Source organism: Pholcus phalangioides, unplaced genomic scaffold (genome assembly GCF_987345545.1).
Source record: "Pholcus phalangioides strain wild (caught in Gottingen) unplaced genomic scaffold, Ppha-v1.0 ptg000020l_1, whole genome shotgun sequence".
Classification (NCBI taxonomy): Eukaryota; Metazoa; Arthropoda; class Arachnida; order Araneae; family Pholcidae; genus Pholcus; species Pholcus phalangioides.
In genome coordinates, this window is record NW_028301613.1 from 6,117,041 (window position 1) to 6,133,822 (window position 16,782).

General features: G+C 40.7%; 1 protein-coding gene across 1 annotated transcript; it reads right to left on the bottom strand.

The window, feature by feature from the left end:
* Nucleotides 1-1,143: 1,143 nt before the first annotated feature.
* Nucleotides 1,144-16,046, bottom strand: LOC149070860 (uncharacterized). Its single transcript, XM_089248663.1, has 2 exons — nucleotides 15,869-16,046; nucleotides 1,144-2,669 (listed from the first exon to the last, which is right to left on the bottom strand). Exon 2 carries the CDS (start codon nucleotides 2,524-2,526, stop codon nucleotides 1,540-1,542), a length of 987 nt encoding a protein of 328 aa, XP_089104789.1. The 5' UTR covers nucleotides 2,527-2,669; nucleotides 15,869-16,046; the 3' UTR covers nucleotides 1,144-1,539.
* Between the last annotated feature and the right edge of the window lie 736 nt (nucleotides 16,047-16,782).

Genomic DNA, 16,782 nt, shown 5'->3' on the forward strand with positions numbered 1-16,782 from the left:
ATTATCTATCAGGTAAAATAAGTAACCACAAACGTACGGATGACGGAATGAGATGGTGAATTGTCGGTAGATTGGAGGCAGGGCAATCACCAGTGCAGGTGAATACAGAGCTCGATGTTATGCCCAGTGTCGACTGCAATTTGTGGAAACAGTTTCAGGACACTGGATTCATATCGAGAAGAACTGGACAAGGTCGTCGAAGAGCCACGACGACCGAAAAATTTTAGGATTCTCTCTTCATCGTTGATAGTGAACGGACGCAATATTTCTTCGCTCGTCGTTAAAGCCAGGTTTTCCCAGGAGCAGGTCTCTACAGCGCGCGCAGCGTGAAAACGCTGATTGACCAAAAAAAAACCTGAATTTCCGGTTTTTAACCAATCAGCGTTTTCACGTTGCAGAACTATGAGTAGAACAGCATGGGTTCATACCTGAGCACTCTTGCGTGACACAGTTAATTAGAGTCTCAGAGTTTATAAAATGGAATTATATCTTTATTTGCAGAAGACTGTGCAGTTTTGTGCAGCAGTAGGAATGCAAACCAGGCCTTAGACAATTTGCAAGAAACCATGGATGAAATAGAATATTGGTGTGATCAATCTGCCATCCAACTCAATAGTGACAAGTGTAAATTTCTCTGGTTCACTAGACGTCGTAAAATACCCGATAGGCGACTTCAAATTGGTACTCAATCATTAAGCCCTGTTAGACAAATAAAATACTTGGGCTGTATATTCTTAATAAAAAAAAAAATCTTTCTTTCTCTACACATAATGATCATGTAATAGACAAATCTAACAGAATTATGTGGGTATGCTCAATCGCAGCATTTTTTCCACAAGCAAAAGGGCAATTTACGTATTTCATTGCCTGATAGCGTTTTTCACAATGGAGATCACATTCCAATACAAAAAACTTGGTGTTGCCATTTGATATTTTCGAAGTTTTCTCACTGTAACCGTAACTGTTAGAGTGACACTGTTGTTTTCCATATCATTCTTGAGCGCATACCTCAAAATACCTTATGCCAAAATTTCATCCAGTTTCTGTGAATGGTATGATAGTTAGGGGCCCCTATGTCGGGATAGTTTTTTTATAATCACCCTGTACATATAGCCATGTAAATAAAAAATATACCTAATTTTTGATAAGTAAATTTATTTCGATTTAAAAATTACAGAAATAAGAAAACAAATAGTTTTGATTCGATTTTTCTCACGTCACACAAAGTGATAGAAACTCAAAATAAATTAAAAACGCGAATCTCGGAATAAAACTCCACGACAACCAGAAAGAAGTTTTTATGCGAAACTGAAATGTCGGTTGTCTTTATTGCTAAAAATGCCACGGCTTTTTTACTTCCGGTACGAGTCCCAGTATTATGCCTAGTGAAATATAATCCGTCGTGAATCACCTTGTGGATCGCCAAAGATGATGGATAAGAAAATTTTTGCTCGCAAATATCACACTCAAAGAGCTCTTTGCCAGTGTGAATCTCCTTGCGCTGAATTTACTGTGAATATTTCGGCGCAGATGTCACATTCATAGGGTTTTCCCATAAGTGCGAATTGATCTCTGATTGTTCAAGCCACCTAGCTGAAAAAAAGTTATCTTGCAAATTTCATATCCGTAGGGTTTTCCACCTTCGTGAAAAATTCTTTTGTGTCTATTCCACTTGCTGTCACTTAAAAACGTTTTCGCGCAGAATTCGCATTTGTAGCGTTTTTCACCAGTGTGAATTCGTTTGTGAACGATTATGCCACTCTCATGGGAAAACGTTTTCGTGCAAAATTCACATTCGTAGGGTTTCTCACCTGTGTGAATCCTTCTGTGTTTTCTCAAAGTACTTTTAGCTGAAAATGTTTTCGCGCAAAGTTCGCATTTGTAGGGTTTCTCACCTGTGTGGATTCTTTCGTGATGATTCAGGTTATCCTTGCGTGAGAACGTTTTCTCGCAACGTTCGCACTTGTATGGTTTTTCACCAGTGTGAATTCGTTTGTGAACGTTTAAGCTACATTTATGTGAAAATTTTTTCGTGCAAAATTCACATTCGTAGGGTTTTTCACCAGTGTGAACTCTTGTGTGAACGATCAAGCCAGTCATACGTAAAAAGAGTTTCTTACAAAAATTGCATCCGTATCGTTTTTCACCCTTGTGAACACTCATGTGACTGGACAAAATTGATCTGAGTGTAAACTTCTTGAAGCAAATGCCACATTCAAATGGCTTTTCCCCAGTGTGGACTCTCAAATGCTCATTTAGGGCATACATGTAACGGAAAGCTTTACCGCAAAATACACACTTGTGAGGTTTTTCTTCAGTGCTCATGGAACTTTCATCCCTGTTTGATTTTCGATGTTTCGGGTCTTTCTTTTTTACTTCTATTTCCTGGGCTTTTTTGACGATGAGGGATGCTGCATCTTCCTCGTCTACAGTATCCACATCCGATTCATTCGAAGACAACGTCGCCGTATTTTCAACTCCACCGAAGTCATTTTCATTCGACCTGTTCTGAAGACGTGTTTCCATCGTGTAGAGTTAGTTCTTTGGTCAGTTTTCGTCGAGGGTGAATAGCGAATTCTACTTTAAAGACTTGACGGGATCAATCGCGAAATTTTCCAACCGTCTTGACTTTGAAAACGAAACGCCGACGATTATCCCTGATGAAATACCTAATGAAAAAAAACCATTTATATATATTTATAACCAAAGAACATTCAATATTTTCTTATCTGTAGACAGCGAACTGTTTTTCCTTTTTCTTTTGAAAATTAAGGCGGAAAAATACTAAAAATCAATCGAGATAAGGTAGTTTTGCTGTTCCCCTCATACGGCACGTATGTTTATTTCTTGCTATTCTACATCACATCCTCTGTATCATGACACTCCTGTATCAATATACAGTGTATATATATATGTGTACGAAGGCTTTAACAGCTGGATGATGCGAAAGTAAAAAAATGTATCAACATTTCATAAAGCTACGTTTCGCGGCTCTTTTGGACACCGCTTAAATGACTTCGGTCACAGAGCCTGGTTGGGTTCGGATCAACCCGTTTACGCCCCCCCTTCCCCCACATTTAGTACTTTCCCCATTTCATCTGGTCCTCTCCCTCCCCGTTTCATTCTTGGGTCTACCCGGTATGCACTACGCCAGATTGGATAGAAAACTGAATAAAGACCCTGCTTGAACATATCCAGCAGAAGCTTTAGCTTCATTATTCTTTCCTTTGCTTTTCTACCCTCACGCAAACCGACTGTCTTGCGACCGCACAATACAATCTTCCGCTATATACGATTCAGGAAGAGCAGTGCAAGTTGCAGAATTGTAACGTATTGACACAGACAGTACTATTAATATTAACACTAATGTAGTTATATAATGTTTCAAATAAGGCTGAAAAATTTCCTTCTCATGACCATCAAAATTTGATCCTTCGCTATGTGCTTGAACATACGCAAAATCTGGAACACCTCTAAGCACACATTCAGTACCTAATATTTTCTTCATGTCTGCAGAAATCGAACTTCCGCGAAAAAGAGGAAGTCATCACAAATGATCGCAGCGACTCTGCTCTGATGACAAGACAGTAATAACATGAAAGTCAACCAACACGTTCCAGTCATGGCCTTCCGAACAGCACCATCGGCCTTCGTCTAAAGTGACGTTTTAAGCCCCCCCCCCCCCACTACCCAGTCAAAAACGCTAAGCTATTAAATTTCGGAAATATCATAGTGTACCAAATCTCATCGATCACGAAGCCCCACCCCATGCGCTTCAGAACTCAGGGCTGAGTCCCTTGCGTTGAGATGGTTGGACAGACGACAGCGGAAGGGGAGGGGGGCTGGCTCAGTCCCTCACAAAGTTCATTGTGAGGTCCACTGACCAGATTTAAAATAGATGAAACCGGGATATCTTTTCGCGGATTACCTTTAGAAATTGCTTTGTATTAATTATCAAATTATTCGCAACACATTCTTTCCGAAAAACAAATCGACCGGGACACCGAGACAGGCCCTTCAAACCTAGCATAAAGACTTAAACCTTTACATCGACCTCCTATCCCTTCTCTAATGGACATGGTAACCATACGTCCCGTATTTCTCGGGACAGTCTTGGTTTTTTTTTTCTTTTGTGGGCCATCCCGACTTTTTAGCAAAAATGTCCCGGTTTCTTCATTTCTTCAATACTTGAATTTCATATTTTCATCAAAAATGTTGACACGTGATTTTCATGACTCAATAACTATGAGTTGACATTAAAATGAAACAAATTAAAAGAAAATGTTCTGGTAGCAGTCTTTCCTTCCCCCCCCCCACGTAGGGAAGGGGTTGTGGGGGGGGGGGGAATGCAAAATGCAAATTTGAATCTCGCGCTTAATGAGAAACAAAATTATTCGGAATCCTCGAATCACTTCACACGAACTTATTCTGAGAATCTTTTCAAACTAGGGAATTGAAAACAACTATTTGTGGTTTGTATTTTATAAAATGTCGGTTAATTTTGTGCCATAATTGAAATCTATTCATTTGTCAATTTATTTAATTTAGATATGTATCCTCCATGAGCACCCGAGGAAATCGCCAGGTTGGTTAACTTGTATGCGGTTTTGCATGTCTCTCAAACCTAGGCTGACCATATTTCCTCGAGAGAAATACGGGACATTGGGATTCCAAATACGGGACATCGCCAATTATCGCCAAAAACGACGCCAAAATCACACAAAGTTGCTAAATATTGTTGAAATTACGGATAAATCACAATGGCGGGAAATGATGCATTACTGCAAATTGCAGTGGATTAAAATGTATTCCACGAAAAAAAAAACGTTCACCAAGGCAAATGTGGGAGATTAATATTCTTTGACTTCAATAAAGAATAAAAATTCAACTAGGCTTCGTGTAAAATACGGGAAAAACCGGGACACTTTTGCCGAAAAGTCGGGACGGCCAAAAAAAACAGAAAATACCGGACTGTCCCGGGAAATACGGGACGTATGGTCACCCTACTGAAACCCTTCTCTGAAGGAGGAAAATATCACGTGATCCAAAAAGCTTCGATCAATAATATTAAAAAACCAACCAAAAATAATATAAGAAATTATAAAATTTTTTTGCGATCGTTGGGGGGCGTTCGGCAAGAGCTGCCTATATCAACACCCCCCCCTACAGATGTCTTATCTATGGGGGAGGTGCCTATATACAGGGCGATTATAATTAAAGTTTGTTTTTGAAAAGGCTGTAAAAAAAGAACCATTGGCCAGAATGACCTGATATTTCACCTGAATATGAATTTACATGAAGCAATGGGATTTTGTCTGGGAAAATGAAAACAGATAGTTCAAAAAAAATTGACCGATAGATGGAGCTGCTCTCATCATAAAATGCTAATTAAAAGACAAGGCATACACACACCGCATATTGCAATTGTGATAAAAAAAAGGCGGGGAACGTGCAGTCTCTGCGTCCGAGAAGGTCGTCATGACGTTGTTATTGAAGGATCGGGCTCTGCTTTTGAAACTTTTTTACAGGAACGGTGACTGTGGAATCTGCATTAAAGAAATTCCGGGCATTAAAGGGTTTTAGAAGCGGCTCTGGAATCGGTCTAAAGATGATGACTGCTGAAGCCGAAGAGACGGGTTCGTTTGACGTGCAATATGGCAGAGCGAGGAAAGCAATCGCTTCGATCTCAGTGGAGCGAGTGGAAGGAGCATTCCAGGAAGCGTCGAGCAGTGCTTTGGGAGCGCGCAGTGCTCGGGAAATTGGCCGAACTTTAGGCATTCCTGTCAGCACAGTTCGTAAAATTTTACGAAACATCCTGCAATGCTATATATACAAAATTACGCATGTTCAAGAGTTGTTTCCTGCGGAACTGCTAATACGAGAACATTTCGCAATGCAATTTCTTGCTCGCGTTGAAGTGGACTATGCATGGCCATGGAACAATTTGTGGACAGACGAAGCCCATTTTCCATCTCCAAGGTTCTGTCAATACACAAAATTGCAGGATATGGACAAGAGAGAGTCCGTTTCAAATGCAACCATTGCCTGTTCATTCTCCAAAAGTCATTGTGTGGTGCGGGTTTACGGTAGCGTTTATCGTTGGCCCTTTCTTTTTCGATGAGATCGGGGTCCTGTAACTTGTACAGTCAATGGGACACGGTATGAATCTCTTTTGCGTAACCAGATCATTCCAGCATTGCAACAACGCAAATGTATGCGCTGTGGGCAGCACAATTTCGTGCAAGATGGCGCTCCTCTGCATATTACAACACCAGTGAAGCAACTGTTGAATCTCCATTTTGGCAATGACAGAGTTATCAGTCGCCATTTTCCAACAGTTTCGTAACCACGATCATCTGACCTCACCCCTTGTGACTTCAGGGTGTGGGGGTCATCTAAAAAGTGTTGTGCACATTGCGAACTTAGCTGAGTTGAAAAACCGCTTTACGCAACACATTCACAACAACCCCAGATACACTTCGATCTATTGTGGAACATGCTGTTGTGCGCTTTCGGCTCATAGGAGAAAACGGTGCACAGCATATTGAACATTTTTTGAGTAGCAGCTAATTTACCACATCCTTTTCCTGATGGTTTCATCACTGTTTGCTTTTCTACGATTTTTCTTACGGGCATTTAATGACGAGTACAACGCCATCTATCGGTCAATTTGTGAACTATTTTTTTTTTCTATTGCTAGACAAAATCCCATTGCTTCACGTACATTCAGGTAAAATATCAGATCACTCTGACCAATGGTTCTTTTTTACACTCACCCTGCATATTCTTTCACCATGGGCGGATCTAGAGCTTGCTGTTGGGAAGGGTTATACAAATTGCTAAAAATTAGTTGCTGTGACCCCGCATTTTGTCCCGTATTTTCCGCAGTGCCGTCTTAAAAGCACCATGGGGCTCCCCCGGGCCAAGTGATTTTTCTGTGCCCCTACCAGGAAAACTCTCAAAAAATTCAACTACTTCTCGTTTTTCTGAGGCCCCTCTTTTCTGGATGCTCCCGGGCCGTGCCCGGATGAGCCCATGCCTTAAGATGGCACTGATTTCCCGGGGCAGACCTCCTTTCTTATTTTATCAAAAACGTGGATACAAGTAATTTTCAAAGGATTGATCGAATGCAATATTGTTATATATATTTAAATGCCGAAAATGTCATGAATTATCGCATTTCGCTTGAGAAGGGGGGTGGGGATAGCCCCTGCATAGGTAACTTTGTGAAGGACAGGCTCTATGTGGGATCTATCCCCTCCCCTAGATTCGCGCCTGTCCTTAACAAAGTTAACTCAGTAGCAGTGGCGTCGGAGCCAGGGGTGCTCGAGCACCCACGGAAGTTTGTAGAACGTGTCCGAGCACACAGAATTGATTCAAAAATCGAAATTTCCTTCATAACTCTCAAGACGGGCACCCACAGGTTCGAAACACTTCCGACGACCTCTGCTAGGTAGGGAACTTTAAGCCCCTCGGTCCAGTGCCTGAGAACTCTCGCGAAAATCAACGATATATTAAACAATAATGGCTAATATGAAGTATCGGGCGCAGACCAAATTTAGCGATCATTTGCCTTTTTTACTAATTGCCGCTTTGAGGTTAATTATGCAAAACACTCTTTTTGGTTATCGCAATTATCTATATATATAAAATTGATTTTCTGTGTGTGTGTGTGTTCTCTATACAAATCTACAATTTTAAATCGATCGTCGCCAAATTTTGCATATATACCAAATGGGACCCGATTTAAACGATAGGCTACTTCAAAATTTTGTCAGAGCAGGGAAAGTACCCCAAATGGGCAAAAAAATCTGTCGAGCAACAATGGTTTTTGGGCCTCAACAATCACTTTCCGAATGTTTACTTTGGTTACCGTGGTTCCCTAGCAATGCGTTTCAGACGTGTTTATGCCTTTACAATGGTTTGTTTGTCACTTCTTTAACGCTGCCAGTATATGTATAATAGTTTTTGCCTTTGTAATGGTTTGCCACATTTTCAATACTCCCAGTAATGAGACTTTTTGAATAGACGTCATAATCAGCATCGCTTTGAGGGTCAGGCAAAGGGTGATCCTCATAGAAATCAATGGTGTGTGACGGTCAAGGCCGACCGTATCCGATAATATAGGTGGCGCGCCCGAGATTCGCTCTCGTGGCAGTCATGGAGGAATGAATAACAGGAGGTGACGCGACCAGCGCCTCCGTTGAGAAAGCATGGGGAATCTGGGTTGCCAGATGAAGCCACTGATCGCTCTATTAAAGGGACCAAGTAAGCCCAAACAAACCGTGGCTTCCCATGCTTTCCTATGAGAAACATCCCCGTTTTTAAAAATCATTTAAAAATTTACTATTCACTTTAGCAATTCGATTTTTTTCCCTCAAATTCTTTGGATATATTTATACAATTGAACGAGAGCTTTTACAATTTTAGTTGTTATTTGTTTTCGAATATCAACTTCTACAACATGGAACCTTTTGCAAAAATAACCAAAATTTACCCATATCTTGTGCCACAAAATTTCTTCTTGGCATTTTAATTTTAAAAATATTATGCCAAAACATGTAATACCTCAGTGCTGAGAGAAATACAATGTTTAAAGACACTTGAACAAGCGGTGTTTGGAAAAGAATCTGCCTTTTTTTGCGAAAAACATATTATATATGCAAAACATCAGCATATATAACGCTTTTCAGCTGTTTATATTAAAATATTGTAGAAATATTTCTCCATTCCAGGCAAAAACTCGACGAACACAGACACAATTTTAGATTTCAATTTAGAATTCAATTCGAAACTTTTTTGTCAAATTTTCGTACACGTACCACTTTAAAAGCAAAGTAATTGGTACAAAATGAAGAGGGAAAAAAAAAGCCCAGATTATTTTTATAAACACTATAGGCCAGAGAGATGACTTATCGCGGCTCGTAAAAAAAAGTTTTTTATTTTTTAATATTTTTTTCTCAATACATCTACATAGCGGAAAGTTCGGATGGGTGGCATATATTTCCAGTAATACGTATTCAAGAATATGAGAGTGGAACGGAAGAAGGGTGGCGAAATTTGTACAGCCTACAGGCAGCAAAACCATAAATACACAGTGGCGGAGGACGCTCGAGCACTTCCAGTACTTTGAGGCCATAGGCGGAGATTGACTTGGAAGTCTGGGGGGGGGGGGGCAAGGTCATTATTGCTGGGGGGGCACGATGATGATGATGTCAGCTCATATATACATTAGATCAGTCGACTCCACCTTTGCCCCCCCCCCCGTATCTCCGCCCATGTTTGAGGCACGGGGGCGGCAAAATGTTCTTTGCCCCGGGTGCCAAAAATCCTAGCTACGGCCCTGTCAGAAGGTGCTCGAGCACCTCAGGATTGATTCAGAAATCAAAATTCTTCATGTAAAGCTTAAGACGAGCGCCCACGGGCCTCAAACACTTTCGAAATGTCCCGGATCTATCATAATGATGAACGAAACAAAAAGGCAAAATAAACAGTTAAAAGAAAAAAATTATGAAATTGCATTTTATTGCAGCTTCATATTATTTTAATTAATCATATTCCCATAGACATTAATGTCATACATCGAATTTTTCAAATAAATTGAAGCACTGAACAAAAAACTTATGACGAGTCGAGAGTGAAAAGTGATCTTCCCCTTTTTCAAAAATAAATTAAAAATATAAAAACCACTTACATAAGGATAAGATTTTATTTTTCCCCTTTATTAGCTCATGTAGATTACCTGAAGACGCATTAAATGGTCATGGTGCTTAAATTTATTTAGATATTAATATTTTAAGAGAATTCGATCCGGCAAAACACATGTTAAGTATAGGGAAAAGAGCGGTTTGTTTGGGCTTACTTGTCAGCCCATAGGGTTGCCACAACGGCTTCAATTTTCGTGCCTGGTGTCACCTCCTGTTATTCATTCCTCCATGCGTGGCAGTAGTGTTCGAGAGTTGTGGAAAACGAGGAAGTTGTTGTGATGTCGCTCACGCGGTGTATGTTTTGTTCTAAGCCGGATTTTCCCCCCCGATGTAAAGTTATAGTCCCTTTTTGAAAATAAATATAGTAGTTTCAACCCTACGAGGCTATAATTTGACGCCCAACGTGAAATATGACGGTTTTTTTTCAACTCGAGGGAAATCGTCAGCGTTCAGCCTGAACGTACCTACGAATTGGTAAATGAAACTTTCGTCGCAAATGTTCGTCGGATGTTCGTTTTCAACCTGAAACGAAATTCGCGAAAGTGTTCGTCGAGTGTGAAAATGTTTAATGTTCGTTTTTTTTTATGTCGTTCCGCGCGTCTCAAAAGTGTAGATTTTTTTTTATTGTTATTGAAACATTGGTTTATAGTGTGGCATGGCTTATTTAGCAAAAGGAAAGAAGCAAGACCTCATCGTTCTAGCTCAAGCATTGGGAGTAGCAGTGTCAACCGACATGACAGTCATTCAGATAAAATCTGCAATAATCAACCACGACGATTATGATGAGGACTTTATGAAACAATTCCTGCTAACTATCATCGATGAGAGAATTTCGGACTCTAAACGCCAAGATCAACGGGAACAAGCCACGCTTCACGCGGAAATCGAAATCCGAAAGTTGGAAATGCAATTCGAACTTGGAAAAACTCAAACTTCAACCCGAAGTCGCTTATAACGGTGCCAGCTCTGTGTCAACGTCACCAGAATTTAGATTTGAACTTCATAAACTTCTCCCGAGTTTCGACGTTCAAAAGGATGACATATCCTTGTTTCTATCTCTCGCTGAACGGCAACTCAAATTGACGAAGGTCCCTGAAGAATTTTGGGTATCCCACCTCATCACAGTCCTGCCGAGTAGTGTAACATCGCTCATCGCACAGGAACCTGAAGATAAAGCATCTGATTATCAACGTGTAAAAGGGGTCCTCCTGAAACGCTTCCGATTATCTGCTGAAAAATTCCGTCAACTGTTTGCTACTCACAAGAAATCGAAAGACAGTACTTGGCGTGATTACTATTTCGAGCTCAGGTCGTTCTTCGACAACTGGTTAACTGAATCATACTGAACTGAAACATCACAACTTTCCATGGGTTAAAGGACTTGATCATTACCGACCAGATGAAAAAGAAAGTCCCTCCTGAATGCAAAGAGCATCTAATGGATGAGTGGATAGAAGTAATCTCACCCACTGTTCTTGCCGATAAACTGGATGCCTATGACAATATCAGAAGTGTTTTCAACCGAAACAATTTTTCGAATAAACCCGAACAAGTTCGTAAAACTGTGCAACCCCAAAAATCCGTACCTTTACATGACAGATCGTCTGTCGTTTGCTATGGATGTCGTATGCCGGGGTTCATCAAAGCAAAATGTCCAAATTGCTCTCCATCGACTGCGACAGCTGTGAAATCACCAAACAACGCTATTTTGTACAGCTGTCAACCCACAGACGCTCAGGTATCGCTACCGCTGATGGAAATTCAAGTATGTCAAGATCGTGGTCTCATATGTATCAACACAGGTGCGACACACTCGGTTGCAGGGGAACTCTTATACAAGCTTTTTCTAAGTAAAAATGTACCTATGAACAGTGCCACGACGACTGTTTCTCTGGCTGATGGTACCCGGTCTATCTGCAAGGTCTATGAAGTCAACGTAAGCGTTGGAAATCGAACTATTGATACCACCTTTTTAGTGTTTCCAGAAGCAAAGGGTAACCGATCGCTGCTGGGATTAGACTTCCTGACGGCAGCAGGCATCGCTGTGGATCTAAAAAGGAAATGTTGGTTTTTCAGTGACACTCCCCATCACCAATTCTCATTCCCACAGCTTCCAGCGGCTGATTGTGCAGTATCAGAATCAGTGGACCTCATGCATTCATACCGATTGCGTGCTGACGAGGGAAGAGATTTGACTCCCGAGTAAAAGCGTCATCTTAGCGCCCCGCTAAGCGAACATCAGGATGTCTTCAAACCAGGGGGAGAGCCTACTCCATTCGTTCAACATCATATCAACACTGGTAATAGTTCACCAACACCTGTGTCTCAGTACCGAATGTATCCAGCGAAAACCAAGAGGGGTCGCAAGCCTGTCCCGCTTCGACTCGTGGACATCCGAAGCCAGACAGAAAGGGGACGCAAAAAGGTCGAAGCATTGATAGAAACAACGGCTATGCCAGGAAAAGACGATGCGAAGAAACAAAGGGTTGCCGCGAATCCTCCGCTCGACGCCAGATATTTATTCAGATGTCACGTCTGCCAGTTCGTTCAGAAGAGTCAGTTTCAGAGATGCGTTGACGAGAAACACTCAAAAAACCATTCCAAGTCACCAACTTCAAGCAACTGCAAGGTCGTGTCCGCCAGTCGCTTGCAGGCCGCATACGTTTGCGGAATCTGCCAGTCCACATTCAGTCGGAAATTGCAGATGATAAAGCACGTCATGACCCACATGAAGAGATGACATGCCGAGGAAACGACAGCGTCATTACCAGAATCGCGTCCAGGTGATCGTCTGTCAATACTGTGAGATGACCTTCGAGGACGAATCCGTCTTCCAGGATCACGTAGAGTTCCACAAGACGAAAACTGTAGACACTCATTGGCGAGGCGCCAAAATTCTGCGGTGTCCCAGAGATCTCCATGTAGACATGATGTGGCCAGTACATCTTCACCTCAGGTATCACTTGGAGTGAATCATACATCAGCATTTCGACCTTGCAAGAACATTGCACAGACACCGGTGATGCCTATGCGGCGACGAGGCCGCCCTCCGAAAAAATCGTAGATTGATCTACCTACAAGTCATCCTTCTCGTGAAGAATGAACTATATATATATATTATTTTTGAAAATATGTGATTTTTTTTTTTTTTTTTTTTGCCCTCGATTATTGAAATGCATAGCTGCCAACTTTTGAAAATGAAAATTCGGGAGATTTTCGCGCAAACCCGTATTTTATGCTAAAACCACTCCCTAATAAATACAATAGGGATTTTCCCAAATAAAATAGGGATTTTCCAAACGGAAGTTAAACCCTTGGGAATAAAATTCCTACGCAAAAAACAAGTGAAATTGGAGGCCAAAACTTCAATGATGTAAAAATAAATATTTTGTTCAATCAGAAACGCTGTGAACAAACATTCTGCGCGAATGACCCCAAAATCATCGGAAGATGAAGGAAAACACCGTCAATTTTTGAAGAACACTGACTTATTGTGACACTTGCTTGATGTTTTTTTTTCATTTCACGAGTGATGATGGCAGTCTTTCCATGACCGATGTTTATGTCCGTAACACAACTTGTACAAAAAGGAAAAGTCGGCCCTCTTCTTGAACGTTTGATGAAAGGAAATTCATCATAATAAGTATCTTTAAAATTGATTAAATATGTTTTTGCTTATCATTATTCGTGCTTTGTTATATCGCACGTACGTAACTTCAACAAAAGAGGAAGTTTTGACCACATGCGCGTCAATATAATCTTCAATTATTATCCAGGACTATTTTCTGCTAAGCCATTTCCCTGCGCGATAAGACAAACGACTTTCTTGTTACCATCAGAGGGTTTGTAAAACTTCCTTAAAAAGGGAACTTACCCATTTACGACGTGTGACGTCATTTCGAAAGGGAAAAAAAAGAGGCTTCATGCCCCACAAGAAATTCCTTAGGGATTGTTTTCATAAGCGGGGATTTTTTTAATGAAGTAGGGAATTTTTAGGGACAATTAGGGATTTTTTGTGATTTTCGTAAAAATTCGGGAGATTTAAGAACTTTTCGGGAGGTCGAGCGATGAAGATAAAATTCGGGAGATTCCCGAAAAATTCGGGAGACTTGGCAGCTATGGAAATGTGTTCGTCAAATATTTTTGATTGTTTATATGCACCGTATTGTTTATGTTTGAAGACTTCCTGGTTTCGTACCGAGACGGTTTCATGAAACCAGAGGGGGAGTCTGTGACGGTCAAGGCCGACCATATCCGTTAATATAGGTGGCGCGCCCGAGATTCGTTCTCGTGGCAGTAGTGTTCGAGAGTAGTGGAAAACGAGGAAGTTGTTGTGATGTCGCTCACGCGGTGTATGTTTTGTTCTAAGCCGGATTTTTCCCCCCGATGTAAAGTTATAGTCCCTTTTTGAAAATAAATATAGTAGTTTCAACCCTACGAGGCTACAATGGTGAATTTACCGATTTTACTATAGAAATGCGGAAATTTAGTGGGGGGTTTCCGCTACATCAATAATTTTAAAAATTGTATTGAATTTTCGATTTTTGAAATATTGAGTTCGCTTAGAACTCATACGAAGCCCAGGAGATTAAATACGAAGTGATTAGCCGGACCTACTTTTGAGTTGAATATCCCTGCTATAACATTGATTTCAACTTTTTCATTTATATCTTCTCAAGCATGAAAATTAATGTCTCCGTATTGTCTTTTAACATTCAACTGCATAAATTCATACAGTTTAGGTTGTTTTAAAATTAATTATGGGCCCGTAAAGTACATCGAAGAAATTCCACAGATTTAATTAAGCATTTTTTGAAGCAGAAACAGGCAGAGATGGATAACTTGAAGTTCGGGGGGGGGGGGAATCGAAATACCTAGCACCCTTTGAAAAAAAAAAAATGTATATATTGATTTTGACGTTTCTTTACATTTAGATTTGGTTGCTTCACGAGTCGCGCAGGAAGTCATCATATTGGTGAACTTAGACACGGTTTTCATGTCCCTCAAAGAAAGAGGGAAATATCACGTGATCCAAAAAAAGCCTCATTGAAGAAAACCCGGGCAGCGCCAGGTATTATAGCTAGTAAATGAATAAAATAAATATAAATACAACGCCACAACAGGCAAAATGCCCAATGAGGTGGCTGAGAAAAAGATGCCAAAAAAAATATGGTTGTCATGAATTTTAAAAATACAGCAACCCAATTAAAAATGCAATTAACGCAAATTATAAACAATATATACACATGATAAAATATTATACAACGCCCATAAAGAATACTTATGGTTGTCTTATTCTGAGTATGGATAGATTCTCGATTTACCTCAACATGTTTATCGTATTTCTTTTTAAACGTGCCAATTGTGTTACAATTTACTACCTCCGGGGGTAAGCTATTCCATTTATTAACAACCCTATTAGAGAAAAATTCCCTGCGACACCATAACCTTGCATTGTCCCTCACCAATCGATACTGGTGTCCCCTTGTAAAAGCAGTCGACTGGCGGTGTACTAAAAGTTCATGGTCCATCCTATCCATACCATTGAAAATTTTGAACACTTCGATCATATCTCCTCGACACCTGCGTTCATCCAATGTAAACATATTCAAAAAATGAAGTCTTTCTTCATAACTCAAGCCCTGTGTGCCAATAAGGACACGCGTAGCTCTTCTCTGCACCCCTTCAACCAAGTCTATGTCCCTCTGTAGGTATGGTCTCCAAAACCTTACAGCATACTCCAGTCCAGGACGAACTAAGCCTCGAAAAAGCGGAAGAATGACTTTAGGAGAACGCGAAGAGGCCTTTTTGAAAATGAGACCAAGCATTTCTATTCGATTTTTTGACCACCGCTGAACAATGTTCAGAAAACCTAAGCCGCTCGTCCATGAGAATTCCCAAATCGGTGACCCTAGTTGCATCCGGGATAGTGACACCATTCAACTCGTAAGAGAAACGTGGGTTGTTCGAACCAAAATGAGTGACCACGCACGGAGCATGGAAATAAGGGTAATTTAATCATAACGAACCTTTCATTATGCTTCATATGGTAATATTTAGGGTTGTCAAAAGACCAAATGGTCAGCAAATTTTTCGTACACCCGATACTTCGCCCATAAACCTAAAAATTGGACATATAAAACGTATATGTTTCATCTCACCTTAGATCCGTTGAAATGTAGTTTAGGAAACTTCGATGGACTGATTGAGAAGAACTCCAACCCCAACTCAAGTCAACATTTCAGCAACAGATCAACGCGAAAACTAAAGAAGACGCCATTTTTAATAACTGTGAGTAGCCCTTGCTGCCACGCCGCTACTTTGTTTTTGTTTTTTTTTGCCGCCTTGTATTAGTAGTAGTTGTTTTTACTTATAGCTATAAACCAACAGGGTAAGCTGACCATACGACCCGTATTTCCAATTGCCGTCTCGACTTTATTTATTTATTCAAAAGAATACAAAGCAACGGGCTAAAACCAAATTAAAGCTCGCAGAAATGATAAACATTACACAAAATATAGGAAAAATTGTACTTAATACAAAAGAACTCTACGCCAGGATAAAATATATACGCAGTAAAGAACGAATACAATAATACAATTACAACGAAAATCTGAAGCCATTCATAGGGGGCCGTTCAAGTATTACGTCATCATCGATGGGGGGGGGAGAGTTTCCGATTTGCTGACTTTTGATGACGGGGGGGGGGGTTGGATAATGCTTACTTCATCAACCACCCCTTTATGAAAATATGAGTTAGGATTCAGAGGGGAAGAGCTGATGACGAAATTTTGCTGCCGGGGGGGGGGGGGGGGTCGGCGTTTTGCTGAGTTTTGCTGACAAGAGGGGGGGGGGAGGTGGTCAAAAATGGCTAAAAATTTGCTTACGCAATACATGAACGGCCCCAAGTGAATGTGTGTGTGTGTGAAAAAAATATCAAGATGTCGAGGAAGCTTATAATAAAATTCGGAAAATGTATTTACAGCGAAGCATTGGCGTACGCAAAGTGGGAGGGGGTAGGGTTCTAACCTCCTCCCTCAAGTCGAGATTATAGTGTTATTTTGCAGGAAAAAAC

Bases quoted from the DNA above. Each gene is read 5' to 3' on its own strand.
- LOC149070860 (XM_089248663.1), bottom strand. From the start codon at position 2,526: ATGGAAACACGTCTTCAGAACAGGTCGAATGAAAATGACTTCGGTGGA.